The 17,209-nt window shown below is 45.8% G+C and overlaps 1 protein-coding gene across 3 annotated transcripts in view; it reads right to left on the reverse strand.

Moving 5' to 3' along the window:
- Cdkl1 (cyclin dependent kinase like 1) overlaps window positions 1–14,122 on the reverse strand; it is a 48,126-nt gene extending 34,004 nt beyond the window's left edge. Inside the window, exons 1-3 of one of the 3 annotated variants that reach the window (XM_085830400.1) lie at window positions 13,925–14,122; window positions 13,717–13,795; window positions 12,788–13,065 (exon numbers count right to left, since the gene is read on the reverse strand). In XM_085830400.1, the coding sequence (XP_085686526.1) occupies window positions 12,788–12,955 (168 nt within the window). In that variant the 5' untranslated portion in view covers window positions 12,956–13,065; window positions 13,717–13,795; window positions 13,925–14,122. Of the gene's footprint in view, window positions 1–12,787; window positions 13,066–13,443; window positions 13,520–13,716; window positions 13,802–13,924 lie in introns of those variants that run through there. The other 2 variants (XM_085830399.1, XM_085830401.1) reach the window with 2 other exon arrangements.
- Window positions 14,123–17,209: the final 3,087 nt, after the last annotated feature.

Genomic DNA, 17,209 nt, shown 5'->3' on the forward strand with positions numbered 1-17,209 from the left:
TGGATAGGTGTACCAATTACCTTGACTTGACTGTGCCACAACATGTATCAAAGCATCACACCCATGAACTATGCAATTATTATTTGTCACGAGAGATTCAATTCTCAGCACATATAAACATCAATCTATCAAAAAATTATTTGTTAAAAATAATTTATCCTGCCTCCTCCCGTCCTGAGGTGTTTGATTTTTCTGTGTGTGACATAGGACACAGTGTCTATGGCACCAACAGACTAGGGGACGAACAGGCTCACTCTCTTTGTGGCCTCGAAGATGGAAAGGTACCTACTTGTTGACCTCTGTTGCTTTTGTGCTTCAGCTATTTGCCCGTCAGCTTATCACTTGGGCTTCCACTGGCACGGAGGGCACAGTCTGTGTAGACAAACACCCGTGAGCTAAGCCAAAACATCTTCGAGCAAACAAACAATGCAACCAGTTACTATTTGCAGTTTGTATATTATCTTGTGAAAATGAAATTAAACAGGTCTCCACTTGTTGAACAAACAGAGCGGATGAGAAGGGGCTGTTTGGTTTCTCTCCAAGGAACTGCTCCATTGTGTTCCATGATACTGACAACCAGTTTGCATAAATGCCCAGTGTCAGTCTGTGCTGTAAACAAAACAAAACAAAACAAAAACAGAAAAAAACCTCCACTGGCCCCAGTTCACTGGCCCTTGGAGCCAATACTACACAGAACAAAAGCCAGAGAGTCTGAAGGCCCCAAACTGGCAGCCTAATAGCCAGACAGTGTGTGCAGATCCTGTGTGGTATTGGGTTTGAGCGATGTGAGAATTTTTAAAAACTACTTAACACTTTAAAATCAGGACATTTTGTTAACACTAAAAGGAACTGGGTTCCTGGGAAAACGGCTGATCCAAGGGCTGGGGCAGGATGAGTCCAAGACATTTTATTTTCCTGTCACACAATGTCCTCAAACACCTGTCAGAACCCGGAGGCCAACTGAAGAAGGTCAAATAGCCACGCACGTGACATCTTGAGAATCAAAAAGAAGTAATGGACATGTTAACAGTATATAATGTCTTGAATTTACACATTTGTGAATATATAATGATATTAATAAATATGCATCTGAGGTGAAAGTTCTTTTCTAACAGAAAAAGACACCAATAAGTAAGAAAAATGTAAAAACAACAACAACTGTGACAATAATCAATTCAGGCAAAATCACCAATAGATATTAAAACCTGTTCACTATATTTATTAGGATTTTTGTTTTGTTTGTTTGGGTGGGGTTTTGTTTTTGTTTTGACACAGGGTCTCTCTGCCTCTCTGCCTCTCTCTCTCTGCCTCTCTGCCTCTCTCTCTGCCTCTCTGTCTCTCTGCCTCTGCCTCTCTGTCTCTCCTCTGCCTCTCTGCCTCTCTGCCTCTCTGCCTCTCTGCCTCTCTGCCTCTCTGCCTCTCTGCCTCTCTGCCTCTCTGCCTCTCTGCCTCTCTGCCTCTCTGCCTCTCCTCTGCCTCTCTGCCTCTCCTCTGCCTCTCTGCCTCTCTGCCCCTCTGACTCTCTGCCTCTCCTCTGCCTCTCTGCCTCTCTGCCTCTCTGCCTCTCCTCTGCCTTTCTGCCTCTCCTCTGCCTTTCTGCCTCTCCTCTGCCTCTCTGCCTCTCTGCCTCTCCTCTGCCTCTCTGCCTCTCTGCCTCTCTGCTTCTCTGCCTCTCCTCTGCCTCTCTGCCTCTCTGCCTCTCTGCCTCTCTGCCTCTCTGCGCCTCTGCCTCCTGTATGCACCACCACACCCAACTACATATTAGTTTTTGTGGAGAGCTTTGGGGGCCGCTTGGCAGGAATCTGACATTCGCCAGGGACAAGGAAATGGGCTTCAGGCAGAAATCTGACATAGGTTCATGACAAGGAAGTAAGCTCAGGTAGGAAGCTGATTTTAGGCTAGGACAAAGAAGTAGCCTTTAGTCATGAATGTGACTTTGAGCTAGGACGGGAAGTAGGCTCAGACATCTTGGTCATCCTGACAAGCCCTTAGAAACAGTGATCATGGGAATTGTCTTGGGACGTTGTTTGTTGCCTTGTTTGTTCCCTGACTATTTGTGTTTATTGTACTGCTTGATCTTATTACTTGCATGTAATTAAAATGGTAAAAAAGCAGATTGGGGAAAAAATAAACCTGCCTCAGCCTCAGAACTGGCTGGGGTCATGCTGCAATGTTGTCTATTTTTTTTTTTTTCTTCTTAATCCTCATTCCTGGGCTAGAGAACCTGTTGACTGACTGAGCTGGCTTGGTCAAGTTTTTATGTACTTTATACACTTATGGTTATATAGCTACTATTGGGACAATATGAGACATCTGGGTATCATCCATTCTTTAGATAACAGTATTGAATTGCTGATAAATTTAACAATATGGTTATGTAGAAGAATGGCCTGATGCCAGATATCCAGAGAGGTGGCCCCGCCAAAAATGTCAGGGTGAAGCAGAGGTGTACAGCCAGGCTCCAGTGTGGATGAACACCCCCAGTTAAAGGTCTATAGGCATCAACTGCATGGTTCTTATTACTTTTAAATAGTTTGAATTTGGGCACCAGGAAGATGGCCTTGAGGTTAGAAGCTTAGCCTGGTGCCTGATGACCTGAGATCTACTCTTGGAACAGACTTAAAAATTTGCATGTGATGGTGTGACTCTGTCATCTTGGCCCTCCTCTGGTGAGATGGCCCTGAGGGGGAGCCAGGAAATTACCTAGAAATTAGTTGGCCACTCAGCCTGGGATACCAAGCATCGCGGCAGAAACAAGAAAGACTCGACCTCAACGACCTCAACAGGGGGAGAGCTGACTCCTGACACTTGTCCTCTGACCTCCACATACATCCCACAGCATGCTAGCACCCATAGTCACTTGGCACAGTGCATACGCAAGACAAAGAACAAACGCTTTGAATTTGTCTTTCAAAACTTATAGAGAAAACTCTCAGGAGATATCATACAAAATTCCAGTTTCTTGTTAAAAGAACAGAACACCGACCTTCCTGAGTGACCTTCCTGCGGAGCTGAACACCAGCTCCATTCCGAGACACGAGCTCTACAGTTTGCCCCAGTCCCCGCCTCTCTACCTGCTCCCCACTCCTGCAGCTTTGCACATTTATGGTTTTAATGTAATCCTCACCAATAATTGAGTTTCTGAGTCTGGTCCCCTACAATTTGTAACAGATAATGCTGATCATGGCTGTAACAATGTAGCAACTAGTTAGGCATTACTAATGGGTTACATTATTGGGTTACATTATTAATCCATTTTCATTAGCCAACTGAACAAGTCAAAGAGAAGAAACCTCCTTTTATTTTGCTAAGACTAAACACCACAGGGTTACCCACAGAGGTTTTTGCTTGCATGTGGAATATTCCTCCAAATAACATTGGGGAAGTCCATACCTTTAGAAGGTTTTGGCTAGGCTGTGGTGCTGGGGCACTCACATGGCAATGGTGGCTGTATTTAGTGGCACAAGCCTGGCACAAAGCTCATATCATGTGCTTAGTTAAAGCTTCCTTTGAATAACAGGATCCTTAGGGGTCCCACTTCTCCCCAGCAGCAGAGTGGTGACTCACCCAGTGCTGACCTGAGGGTTACATCCTGGGAGACGTTCCGAGAGCCTAATGCAAGATCTGCCTTGAGCCTGTCCCTTTGGAGACAGTCTCATGTTCAAACCCATCCTCTGCCTTTCTCCGTCAGCTTTTTTCTCTCTCCTCTGCTACTGCTGCCTTTGACCTTCACGCTCTTCTATCCCTGCATCCCCAGGCTGCCCGAACGCCATTCCGTGTTGGGTCCAGAGCCCTGTATGCTCCACTCAGCAAAAAGTCAGTGAAGCAGTACCAGGCAGGGACATAAATCAGGAGATAAGGGTGGGCAGGGTTCCAGAAGGCATTAGAGCTTGTCCAAGGTCACTGACAGCTCTGAGCATGATCCAACACTGAGGTCCCTAGCCACAGCTCTGTGGCCGTACAGTCACACAGCTCTGTCCCCACTGGACAGAGAACCACAGTCTCTCCCAGAACCAGGGAGGCCATGACTGAGAGCATTTTCATCAGAGAAGTATTTTCCAGTCTCAGTCACACCTAGGTACCTTTCTCATTTCCGTTCCCCCAAAATGTCATTTTACACGTCTTTTCCCTAATCGCCTTCAAAAGAAAAACGTAACGCTACTAATATCAGATAGCTGTATACACATTACATGTGCCTTATATAATAAAAAGAGTAGGCGTTTTGTCATCCTCCTGTAACAACTTGTTTTGATCCTTTTGGAGGTGACATTGCTCTCATTAGGAATATATCCGGAGATGGCCTAGTCGGCCATCACTGGAAAGAGAGGCCCATTGGACTTGCAAACTTTATATGCCCCAATACAGGGGAATGCCAGGGCCAAAAGAATGGGAATGGGTGGGTAGGGAAGTGGGGGGGGGTATGGGGGACTTTTGGGATAGCATTGGAAATGTAATTGAGGAAAATACGTAATAAAAAAATATTAAAAATTAAAAAAAAGAAAATTATAGACAAAACTAATAATAATAATAAAAAGGAATATATCCGGGAGGGCCAGAAAAATGTCTCAACAGGTAAGGACACTTGCCAAAAGTCTGATGGCTTGAGTTCAATCTGTAAGCCCTCATGGTAGAAAAAGAGAACCACTTCAGGTTGTCCTCAAACTGCTACATGTGCACCGTGTCACATGCAAATTTACACACACACACACAAATAAATATAATAAAACATAAAGAATGCATACTGCAGGCACTGAGTGATAGCACAGCTGGTAAAGTGTGTGCTATGCAAGAGTGAGGACCCAAGTTCAATCCCTAAATCCACCTAAGAAAAGCTAGACACGGCTGGGCAAGGAGGCACAAACCTTTAATCTCAACCCTGGGAAGGCAAAACCAAGCCCCTGAGACTCGCTGGCTAGCTCCAGGCCAACGAGTGATCTCATTTCCGAACACCAGGGTGGATGGTACCTAAAGAATGATAACAGAGATTGACCTTTGTCCTCCATTTGTACACAGAAGTACACATACACATTAGTGTGGTTAGCCCACCCTCACCCCCTAACAAACACACATGGTGAGTTTTGTAACAGGTATAGCAGAGTGAGTTTTGTGGTACTGGACATAAACCATGACCTTGCATATGCTGTGCAAGCTCTCTACCACTGAGCAATATCTCCAGCTCCTTGGTAAAGTTTCAGATGGACACCCCACTCCCACACTTATTCTCATCCCTGTTGGTAGCAAATAGTAACTTTTCCTTCTTTTTTTTTTAAAGATTTATTTATTTATTATATGTAAGTACACTGTAGCTGTCTTCAGACACACCAGAAGAAGGAGTCAGATCTTGTTACGGATGGTGGTGAGCCACCATGTGGTTGCTGGGATTTGAACTAAGGACCTTTGGAAGAGCAGTCGTGTGCTCTTACCTGCTGAGCCATCTCACCAGCCCGTAACTTTTTCTTCTTAACAAAACAAAACAAAACAAAACAAACCCTCTCTATGGTCAACCACCATTCCCACTGTTCTCGTTTTCATTCTGTCCTCAGACTTCCATGGGATCCACAGGTCAGAGAAGGTCTGAAGGAAGAGAGGACGAAATAGATCCTGAGGACCCATAGCTGGTGGGTCCTAGACCTATTTTGTCTAGGCTCCACCCTACAGTTGCCTGGCAACAGCCAGGTGTGCCTGACTCACTATAAAAGGTCTGCTTGCCCCTCCTCTCTCTCTTACTCTTGCCTTCTTGCTCCCTCTCTGTCCTCTTGCCCCTACCCCACTCTCTCCTCATTCCCTTTTCCCCTCTCTCTCCACATGCTCATGGCCGGCCTCTACTCCTCTACAACTCCTCTCTGTCTCTGTCTCTGTCTCTCTCTCACTCTCTGTCTCTGCCTTTCTCTGTCTCTACTACCCTCTTAGCTCCCTTCCCCATGCCCTGAATAAACTCTATTCTATACTATACCATCATGTGGCTGGTCCCTCAGTGGGAAGGGATTCCTCAGCATGGTCCCACGGAGGTAACCCCCCCATCCCCCATACCTGACTACACCTCCACCAAAACGTATCCCCTCTCTCTTTATCTTTTTGTAAACACAACATTTCAGCTGGTGGTTCTGATTTATGTAAGCAGTAGGGCTTGGTTTTACGGATCTATGTCTAGATCCCAGCTGCCTGCCTAGGAGGGTTCTGGCAAAACATTAACCATTCCAACCAATATGCAAAACAGGACACAATAGCCAGCGTCTGAGGCGGTTACTACTGTTAATTGTTGAGTCCTAGGCAACTGAGTTGGCAGTCCAGCCAAGTCTGATGGGTCAACAGCTTCTACCTGCCAGGTGAAAATGTTCGATGCCCTCTCCTGCTCTGAGAGAGAGAGAGAGAGAGAGAGAGAGAGAGAGAGAGAGAGAGAGAGAAGAGAAGAGAAGAGAAGAGAAGAGGAGAGGAGAGGAGAGGAGAGGAGAGGAGAGGAGAGGAGAGGAGAGGAGAGGAGAGGAGAGGAGAAGAGAAGAGAAGAGAAGAGAAGAGAAGAGAAGAGAAGAGAAGAGAAGAGAAGAGAAGAGAAGAGAAGAGAAGAGAAGAGAAGGGAGGGGAGGGGAGGGGAGGGGAGGGGAGGGGAGGGGAGGGGAGGGGAGGGGAGGGGAGGGGAGGGGAGGGGAGGGGAGGGGAGGGGAGGGGAGAGGAGAGGAGAGGAGAGGAGAGGAGAGGAGAGGAGAGGAGAGAAGAGAAGAGAAGAGAAGAGAAGAGAAGAGAAGAGAAGAGAAGAGAAGAGAAGAGAAGAGAAGAGAAGAGAAGAGAAGAGAAGAGAAGAAGAGAAGAGAAGAGAAGAGAAAAAGCTTTCGCTGTGTCCTAGCTGCTGCTTTTAGCCCTTTGACTGGAGTTGATCTGACCTACCAGACACCCACTGTCTTATCTTTGATCTCCAGCTGCCCTAGGGCGGTCTGCTCCCTCTAATAAGGCCAGATAGAATAGATTCCTTTCTCAGCAGGTCTACCATTTCACTCCACAGAGATTCAGTTGCAGAGACTTGGGGCCTGGGAAAGAGTTGGCTGCTTTCTCTTTGTTGCCCTCCCCCCCTTGCTGGATACATAGATATTACTGGGGGTAGAATGAGAGGGGATGGGTGGAATAAAACACATTATATGCTTGTTTGTGTTCTATGCAAAATAAGTGCCCACTTCCCACCACAAAAACCCTAATTGTCTAGCACATGATGCCTGGCTGTGTGTGCACACGCATGTCTGTACCCCATGCACATTGATGTGTGTGTGAATTCATGTGTGTGTGCACCCCATGCACATTGATGTGTGTGTGAATTCATGTGTGTATATGTGCACCCCATGCACATTGATGTGTGTGTGAATTCATGTGTGTATATGTGCACCCCATGCACATTGATGTGTGTGTGAATTCATGTGTGTATATGTGCACCCCATGCACATTGATGTGTGTGTGAATTCAGGTGTGTGTGCCACACTACACATCTGAAGGTCAGAGGACACATCGTTTTCTACCTTGTTTGAGACAGGGTCTCTGTTGTTTTTCTGCTCCATGAGCCATGTGAGCAGGCCCACAAGCTTCAGGAAATTCTCGTGGCTCCACCACCAATCTCCCTGTAGGGGCTGCTGGGATTGTAGCTGGTCTTACTAAGCATCTGACATTTATTTACTTATTTTAATTTTTACATAGTGTCTGGGATTCACTGAGGTCTTAGTAGTTATGTAACAAACACCTCTACCCACTGAACCATCTCTCCAGTCTGATACCTGAATTTGTATTGAAGGGTTTTGTTTTTGTTTTTGTTTTGTTTGTTTGTTTGTTTTGGAGATGGAGTCTCACTGGAGACAACTTTGACTGTCCAAGAACTCACTGTGTAGACCAGGCTGGCCTATAACTCATAGAGATCCACCTGCCTCTGCTTCCTGCATGCTGAGATTAAAGGCGTGCACCACTACTAGAGACTGTCTCCCCCTCTGACTTCTGGATATTCCTGTGACCACTCTTCCTGCCATTCAATATGTCTTTAACCTGTTTAGAGGTTAGTAGTAACATGTTTAAAAACAAGCTACAGGAAGGGCTTAAGTTCCACTATTTAAAAAAGCAAACATGCACCGTTGGTATCAGGATCTGCTCAGAACCCAGTGACATCACACCTAGTGATAGTGCTCCCCCACACCTGTTGCCAAGGCAACCACCACAATATTCCCAGAATCCACTTGGCTCACCTCCCACCTTTACCTATGGCTACAGCACTATTCAAATAAAAGGAAGACCCCTCTGATCTCTCTCTCTCTTCTCTCCGTTCTCCTTCGCTGCCACCTTTGCTCTTTTCTCCTACAATAAACCTCACGTGGAACTGTTTGGCCTGGTGTGGGCTTCTAACACAACACACACCCTTCCCTTTCCCCTGAACCTGCTTTCTTTTTTACAACTTACTTGTTTATTACTGGTATTGCTGGAACACAGGGGCGTGGCAGTGAAGAATAGTGCCTGGGTGTTGCAGGGTTCTGCAGTGCTTGCCAGTGGGCAAGTCCGCTATCTTGTGCACAAACATCTCACCAGAACCACCGCAGAATGTGCTTCATTCTTTGCTTTGTATTCCAGAAAGTTGACTTGAAAATGACAATGACACACTGAGCTTACATACCTCAGCACAATCTTATCCCTGTCACTAGAATGATATTAATTGTCCCTAGAGGATGATCTGACTGACTTTAACCAGAGCAATTGTTTGACTTTTATAATTTTTTTTTTTGGTTTGGTTTTTCGAGACAGGGTTTCTCTGTGTAGCCCTGGCTGTCCTGGAACTCACTCTGTAGACCAGGCTGGCCTCGAACTCAGAAATCCGCCTGCCTCTGCCTCCCGAGTGCTGGATTAAAGGCGTGCGCCAATGAGACAGATTGACTTTTTTTTTTCTTTTTTCTTTTTTACAAGATCAATTATATAATCCAGGAAAATCCTGATTTAAGGATAATTAAGATATTGGAGAGTTGACTCTCACAAGGCATCTTGGTGAGCATAGGCTTACATCTTGTTTAGGTAGTGGTTTATTTCTATTAAAATCCAGATTAAAAAAACAAAACAAACAGATTTGTTTTGTAAAAACAAACATTTTTTTTCTCCAGGTGCTATAAAACAATGCTATTTGAAGTGTTTCCAGTTTTTGTTTTTGGAAAGAAAAAAAAAAAAACTTAGCAAGATAAAGGCCTTGATGATATAACCCCGCTGGCTATAAGCTCCTGATGGGACTTCACACCAGAGAGGGAAAGCAGAAGAGGCGAAACCTTACAGACTATCCAGTTGGTTGCTAGATAATTACCTCCCACAATTGTACCTGTTTACAAAGAAACAACCAGAGACTTAGGAAGGGCAAAACAGTTCCCAGGCCTCACAATCCTGCAAAGTACAGTCTGGAAAGGATTCTCACAGGGAATTCTCAATTTTGTTCCAATATGAGATCCCAGGGACCATTCCCTCAGAGGCAACTGGAACCACACAAAGGGCATTCTGTCTTACCAGCTGTACATCCTCTGTGCAGGATGGCACTTGATCTGGGAACCTTTTTGTCCCCAGATGTAATATTTGCAGTCTTGAGATTTACAGAAGATAAGAAAATGATGGCTGTGTCATTCATGGGTGCTGAAGCTACGAAAAGGGACCAGTGATACACAAACACACCATGACACACAACACTCAACATAGACATCCGATGTAGGGGAAGCTAGATGCTATTGCCAGTTGTCCTCTCTCAGGGAGGCTATGTTTCCCACAAAGGATTCCTTTCTTAGCTTTCTCTTTGATATTAAAGTGTCTGATCTTCTAAGAAGAGTTGGTTAAGATAGTAGATTATTGTTGGTTGTTTTTGTCATTGTTGTTTTTAGGTCTTGACTAGGCTGAGGGTGTGGCTCAGGGTATAGCACTTGCCTGGTTTAGGAGAGAGACCCTGCTGGGTTCAACCTCTACCTTGGGGTCCAAGGCTAGCTTGGTCTACAGCATAAGACTGTTTCAAGGGATGGGAAAAGAAAGCACAGCAAGGTCTGGTGGTGCCAGACGATGCTCCTCGGACTTAACAGGTCCCCCTGAGAAATCCTGACGACTCTAACTCAGTTGAGGAGGAGAAAAAAAAAATGTGTTTTGAAATGCCGTGGGCCATGAGTCCAAAAGTCTGCAAATGACAACCTTTTCATAAAATGTAATCTCAGTGGACTGGGCAGTGGTGGCACATGCCTTTAATCCCAGCACTCAAAAGGCAGATGCAGGGAGATATGTGAGTTCGAGGCCAGCATGACTTGCAGAGGGAGCTCCAGGAGAGCTGGGGCTATACAGAGAAACCCTGTCTCAAAAAAACCAAAGCCTCTTCCTCCACTTCCTCCTCCTCCTCTTCTTCCTCCACTTCCTCGTCCTCCTCTTCTCCTCCTCTTCTTCCTCTACCCCCTCCTCTTGGCTAGCTATCCTTTTCAGAAGAAAAACAGATAATTTAGCATGATGTTCAAAGTCCCCTTTCCTGCCTCAGCAGCCATTCTTTGGCTTCTGGAAGGGGCCGTCTGGGTCAGTCCTCACCTGTCTGGCCTGTGGCCACTGAGCATCCTTTGTCCTTTGCTTGGAGGTCTCACTCTGAGTGTTTCTCTTCATCTGGGATCATGAGAAGTCTCAGCTTCTCACTGTGCATCCAATAACCCTCCCTAGGAGCTCCCCTAGTTGCAGGGGACCCTGTAGTGTCTACCTGCATTTCCCACCCAGGTTAGTCTCCCTTCCCCCTAGGACCACGGAGCCTCCCCTTGTTCCAGCTCAGCCCACCGGAGACACAGCTGCTTTATCTCAGTCTCGCTCAAACGCCGAAACCCGCTTCTAACACGCTCTCTTTAATCAACGGCACCAGAAGAGCTCTTGCCAGCCCCTGGGACCCAATGTCAGTGACACAGGCTCTGCTTATTAGGGTCTCAGTACACCAGAAGTGAAAAGGGTGGTGGTGGTGGGGAATTTACTCCACCTACTTCCCAAGAGCTGAGCTTGTGAAACATCTTTGCACAACACTCTTTAAGGTACAGTTAGGCTCAGTAAGAATTATTGGATCAATGAAGAAAATATGACTTCATTTAACAAACCCTCAATTCACTGAGGTATCATATATGCACTGAGTACATACTGGATGTTAGGAATATCATAGAATTTTGAAGAGTTGGCGCTAAAGAGACATAAAATCAGTCATCTCCCACCACCTTACTCAGACTAGAGGAGAAACATTGAGCACCTGGTGTAGAGGGTGGGGGCTTCCTGCTTTCACCTGCTCTGTGGAGTTCACCACACACCTCACATTGTTATTTATTTTGGTAGGTGAACACACAGTTGCTACAGAGCACTGTGGGGTCAGAGGTCAACCTGGGGGCCTTGATTCTCACTCAGTTAGCATTGACTTGGAACGAGAAACTCGGGGAGCTACACCTGGAAACACAGCGATAATAAAATGTGCTGAGATACACGTACCTGTGCTGAGAGGTCGGAGAGGACATTCTCTGAGCCAAAGAGAACAGCCACCGTGCTCCTGGGGACACTAATTTTGGTGGATGGAACACACAAGTGTTAACTGTGTACCATGGAGGTCAGAGGACAACTTGGGGGAATCGATTCTCTCCTATCATGTAGGACCAAGGGATCAAACTGAGGCTATCAGCTTGGTGGTGAGCACATTTATGCACTGAGCCATCTTTCTAGCCTATTATTATTATTATTGAGTAAATCAACCCATTGAAGACTGGGAATGTGCCTCAGTGAGAGAAGGTTTTGTTAATTTGATAAAGTCTCTGGGTTCAATCCTTAACACCACAAAGTAGTAATGATATTGACAATGATGATGCTAAATAAAATAAAGAGTAAGGCAGCTATCAGCTTCTACTGAGAAAGTGGACATGGTCAGTGGCTCATGAGAGCAGTGTGTGACACTGGCTGTGTCGAGGTGAGTAGTCAGAGGAGCCCAGCTGGGAACCGGCACAAACATTTGAGTTCACCCCTTCTGAGAGCATCATCCACTCAGACACTTGGCCAGGGTCTGGACAGAACACTGAGGCCACACTTTCTGAAGCACAGTTGATTCCCCATGGGAGCCATCCATGGCCTGCCTCATCCTGCAGTAGCAGCTGCATTGCCTCTGAGAAATTCAGAGAAGCCTCTTTCCAGAATAAGAGGGAACACACTTTTATCTTGTAATGAACACCTTTGTCCAAGGACCTAAGCTTAGACTTCAACACTCACAATAAATGCTGCCTGAGGGCAGCTGTCCACCTGCAATCCCAGTGCTAGATAGATCCTGGAGAACACTGGCTAGCAGTCCTAGTGAGACACTGTTTCCATATACAAGGTGGGAAATGGTTGAAGAAGATGGCTAGTGTTAACCTTTGGCTTCCAAATGCCACACACACACACACACACACACACACACACACACACACACACACACATTTATGCACGCGCGTGCGAACACACATATACAGATGCATATAGCTCAAGAAAACAGGACAATGGGTTAAAAATACGAAATGAAAACAAGCTAGAAGCTCAAAACTCAAGAACTCTAGCAAAGTCGGGTTGTTTTAAATTCTGCTTCTCAGAGACCCGTGAAAAGACTGTCTGCAGTTGACACCAAGAGAGCCCTGCACCTCTCCCGTCCACCTTCTTACTCTTACATAATCCATTCTCTGCGCACACACTCTGATTTGTGCCATTGAAGACAAAGGCTGTGTGGGAAGAGGGCAGAGCCTCAGCCCAGAGCATCTATCTTATACAGAAAAAGCAAATTAGCTACCTTGAGCATGCGGATTTCTCGAAGGGCGATTTTCTTTATGACAGGGTCATCTTCAGTTTCCAGAAACCTCTTGATGGCCACGATCTGACCCGTGTCCCTGTTTCTGCACTTGAACACTACCCCATAGGAGCCTTCTCCAATCTTTCCAATTTTTTCATATTTTTCCATTACAGAGGAGGATCAAGTCTTCTTGAGAACGGATTTTCATATAGTTTTTAAAGGTCGCTTATGAACCGACCTCTCTCGAGCCTCATCAAGTAAGGGCTGTCGTCTGCGATCTAGAGAAAACAAGGCGCCAGTTAAAGAATAAGGATCAGCCAGGTGTGGACTCCACCCCCACCCAGCAATGACATCGCGGTCAAGGCTGGGAGCCTACAGGTGGCTGCCATGGGTGACCTAATTTCAGTTGTCTGTTTCATTCCCTCGAGCTAAAGATGTAGCCCGCATCTAAAAACGAGCCGAGGTGTAAGATAATCTATCTTTTTAACGTTATGGTTCATACGATCTAAGACACTTGAGCTGGCTGGAGCACCGGGAACGCGAAGGGCTTCCCCGGTTCTAGTTTCGGGTCTCAATTCCCTCCGGAAGAGGACACCGGCTGGGCAACCGGGCCCGCGGGGACTGCGGGAACTGCAGGGACTGTGGGGACCTCCCACCCTGACTCCTGCGGCGCCTCTCGGCCCAGCTCGAGCACAGCAGCCTGCAGCTCGACTGGGTGGCTGCTGCGATCCCCATGGGAACCGCGCCGGTTGGGCGGGGCTGCCCTCCGCCCTGCTGTCCCCGCAGCCACTTGGCAGGGTCCCTGACCCCGCGCTGCAGGTCCAGAGGGTTTAGATCGTGGAAGTCACAGCATGGAGCGTCTGCAGGGAGAACGCCTGCACCCAGGCTGTCTTAGCAGCCTGCTCGGGCTAGGGTGGCCAGGTCCATACCTTACAACGCCCACTCCTTAGTGTCCCTTCCTCGCCTGTGAACCCTGGAGAACAGCAATTGCGTGGGTCCTGCTCGGTGCTGCAGCTTCGAAAAATGAATGAGAGAGAGTGAGGCAATAGAGGGAGGCGGGATAGCCTTCCCTCCTATGTAGTGGGGTCTTGGCGGTGCAGAGCCTGCCTTGATTGCCTTGACTCTTTCCCCAATCACCTTCTTATTAAACCTGTTTCAGCACAGTGACAGTGGCAGTTGATGGATGCAGGAAATCTTGAAATAAGGATCGCACAGACAGCCTCGACATTTTGTCAGCCCTTCCATCCCCTATGCTAGGCGCCGAGGTGCTTGTGCGCTGGCGGCAGGGCTTCAGCAGAGAAAACGCACAATGTGAAACCTGGCCAACCCGGGGCAAGGAACGTGCAATGCAAATGTACACAGAGCTCAAGAGGAAGCTGGGGCTGGGCATACCGGGCGTGGCGGCTGCCTGGCAAAGGGTAGAGGTATAATGAGTTACTAGAATGGACTGGTGGTGGTCTGGGACCCTCCCCAGAAATCGTGTGCAAATGTGAATGCCTACTCTTTTTGACTTTTGTCTTCTCGATAGCTTTTCCTTGCCCAGAATATCGCATACATGGAAACATAACAGTGCACAGCTTTTAATGAGTCAGATTCTCACTCCACAGAATACATCTGAGTACCACACACATCTTGCATTTATCAGCAGTGTCTTCCTGTTTATTGCCGGGTAGCGTTCTGTTGTATGAATGTACTGACTGGTATTTATTTGTTTATTCAATCCTGGTTGAAGAATATTTGGATTGTTTCCAGTTTGGGGTGATTATACATGAAGCCACTACAGACGCCGTGCATGGTCCTTTCTGTGAAGCCAGGTCTTCATTTTTCTTGGGGAAATCCTTAGCAGGAGACCTCTGGGCTGCACATTGAGCTAATCTTTTCCATTTTACCTTCCCACCTGCAATGTCCCCAGTGCCCGGCATCCTTGCGGTTCTTTTGAGTTTAACTATTAAAATAGATGGTTAATGGCTTCTAATGGTTTTAATATGAATTTGACTTTTAACCTTCCCTATAGATGTGTCCTCACTTCAGGATTCTAAGAGACTTATGGAAATTTTTTGGCGCCAACACCTCTTCCCTAGTGGGCTGCAGTTCTCACCTAGGACATGGCAAAAGGCAGAAGGACAAATAAGCAAACAAACAAAACCCCTCTAGTTGATTGAATTAAGTACAAGATGGCGATCGTATTACTAATTTCCATACTTGGGTGGAGCACAGGACCCTGTGCTCGCCAGGTAGGTGCCCGCAGTGGGAGACAGGATTGCTGTTACTGTCCCTGTCTCTGACAAAGTTCTCCTTCACCTTCTAAGAGAGTTGTTTATAGGGACCACCAAATAGGGACATTTTGATTTTTCTTTATCACTTTCTCTTTTCACTGGGTAGGTTCTTCAGTGTGATGGCAAGACCACACTGCTTGCATTGTTACTGAAAGCAATCTTATGCTAGTAAGCACATTGGTGGCTAATTGTTTTTTCACTTATTCTCTTATGCTTGCTGTAGGCAGCCTCTAAGAGGACCCTTAACGACCTGCCCCCTGACAGCTATGCCCTTGTGGGCCTACTGAAGCTTTGCCCACTCTGTCCTTTTTTTTTTATTATTATTATTATTACGTATTTTCCTCAATTACATTTCCAATGCTATCCCAAAAGTCCCCCATACCCCCCCCCCCCGCCACTTCCCTACCCACCCATTCCCATTCTTTTGGCCCTGGCATTCCCGTGTATTGGGGCATATAAAGTTTGCAAGTCCAATGGGCCTCTCTTTCCAGTGATGGCCGACTAGGCCATCTTTCGATACATCACTCTGTCCTTTTTTACACGAGAAACTTTTAACTGACTTCAGGTTATATAGGTATAGAAAGTAGGCTTACAAGTCAAACATTTTCTAAAATTAAATCATGAAAAAAATATTATTATTTATTTATTTATTTATTTATTTTGGTTTTTCGAGACAGGGTTTCTCTGTGTAGCTCTGTTTTTTTGTTTTTGTTTTTGTTTTTTTTTGGGGGGGATATTATTTTAAAAACAATTCTTGGAGAGCCAGGAATAGTGACATATCCTTGTAAATCTAACACTTAGGAGCTAAAGGCAGGAGGACCAGGAGATTAAAGTCACATTTCCAGGTATTACAGGTAGTTCAAGCCAGCCTAGATCCTGTCTCAAAAAATACCACCCCTATTCACCTCTCTCTCTCTTTATCCCCTCTCTCTTTTTCTCTCTCTCTCATACACACTAATTCTTTGGTGTCTATTTAATTTTATCACTTATTAAAAACAAAATAAATATGCTTGTTTTTCTTCCTATAAAGAACATTTGATGTTGCAAGAGTATCTTTGTTTTTAAGAGTTGACCAATTCAGCCGGGTGTGGTGGCGCACGCCTTTAATCCCAGCACTCGGGAGGCAGAGACAGGTGGATTTCTGAGTTTGAGGCCAGCCTGGTCTATAAAGTGAGTTCCAGGACAGCCAGGGCTATACAGAGAAATCCTGTCTCGAAACCCCTCCCCCCCAAATTAAAAAAACAAAAACAAAAAAAAAGTTGACCAATTCCTTGATTTTATAATACTCAGCAACAAAACAGTATAACTACGCTATACAGAACAGCAGTAGTATACTTAGGGACATTTCAAAAATTCTTGGAAAATTTGTTCTAAATCCCAAGCCAAAATTCATTTAATGGATTTAAAAATAAATAAATAAAGAGACTCAGTCAGTAATTCAAACAGTGATTTTGAAAAAACAAACGTTCTAACAACACAAACTAAGGAGATAGTATTTGGATACTTACAGGCTGACGAACTACAGCAAAGCATTAAAAACAGTTGTTACCCCATAGTTATACCATGAAGTACTTACAGAAACAGCACTGTGCTTAAAAGATGCAAAAGTCTTAAATCTGACAGAAGGTGTTTCGGGTGGTGTTGGTTCCTGCTGAGCCAAACGTAGGTATTGGCAAGGCAGTGCACACTGTGTGTGTATTCAAAGCAAGTAAAATGTGCGCATGGTGTGCTCAGAGTGAACAAAGGCTGCAACGAAATGACATAATCCACCCCAGTTGAGCACTCTCGGAAACACCTAGGATTTGCTACTTGCTTGATTTCGAATGAACCTTTGATATTCGGAAATCTTTCACTCTTTCCAGTTTTTTTTCTTGACAGTCCCGTTCAATTACACAATCTGCCATTTGAGGAAGCAGACCCAAGAGTATGTCTATCTATCTAGTGACTTATCTTTAAGGACTCAAACATGCCCAATGATGGAATGCCACAAAGTGATGGAGATTGTGACTCTGCCTTGGGTGCCCTCCTCACTGCTCTGGGGAAAGCTTCGAGTACTCCACAGAGAGGACCTGACAGGCCAAGAGGCAGGGAAGAACTGAGAAAGTTAGTCCTGTCAGCATCCCTGTGAGTGAGTCGGGAAGGTGGT

The sequence above is a fragment of the Mus caroli genome, unplaced genomic scaffold (genome assembly GCF_978045245.1).
Source record: "Mus caroli unplaced genomic scaffold, Mus_caroli_1 scaffold_14, whole genome shotgun sequence".
Taxonomy (NCBI): Eukaryota; Metazoa; Chordata; class Mammalia; order Rodentia; family Muridae; genus Mus; species Mus caroli.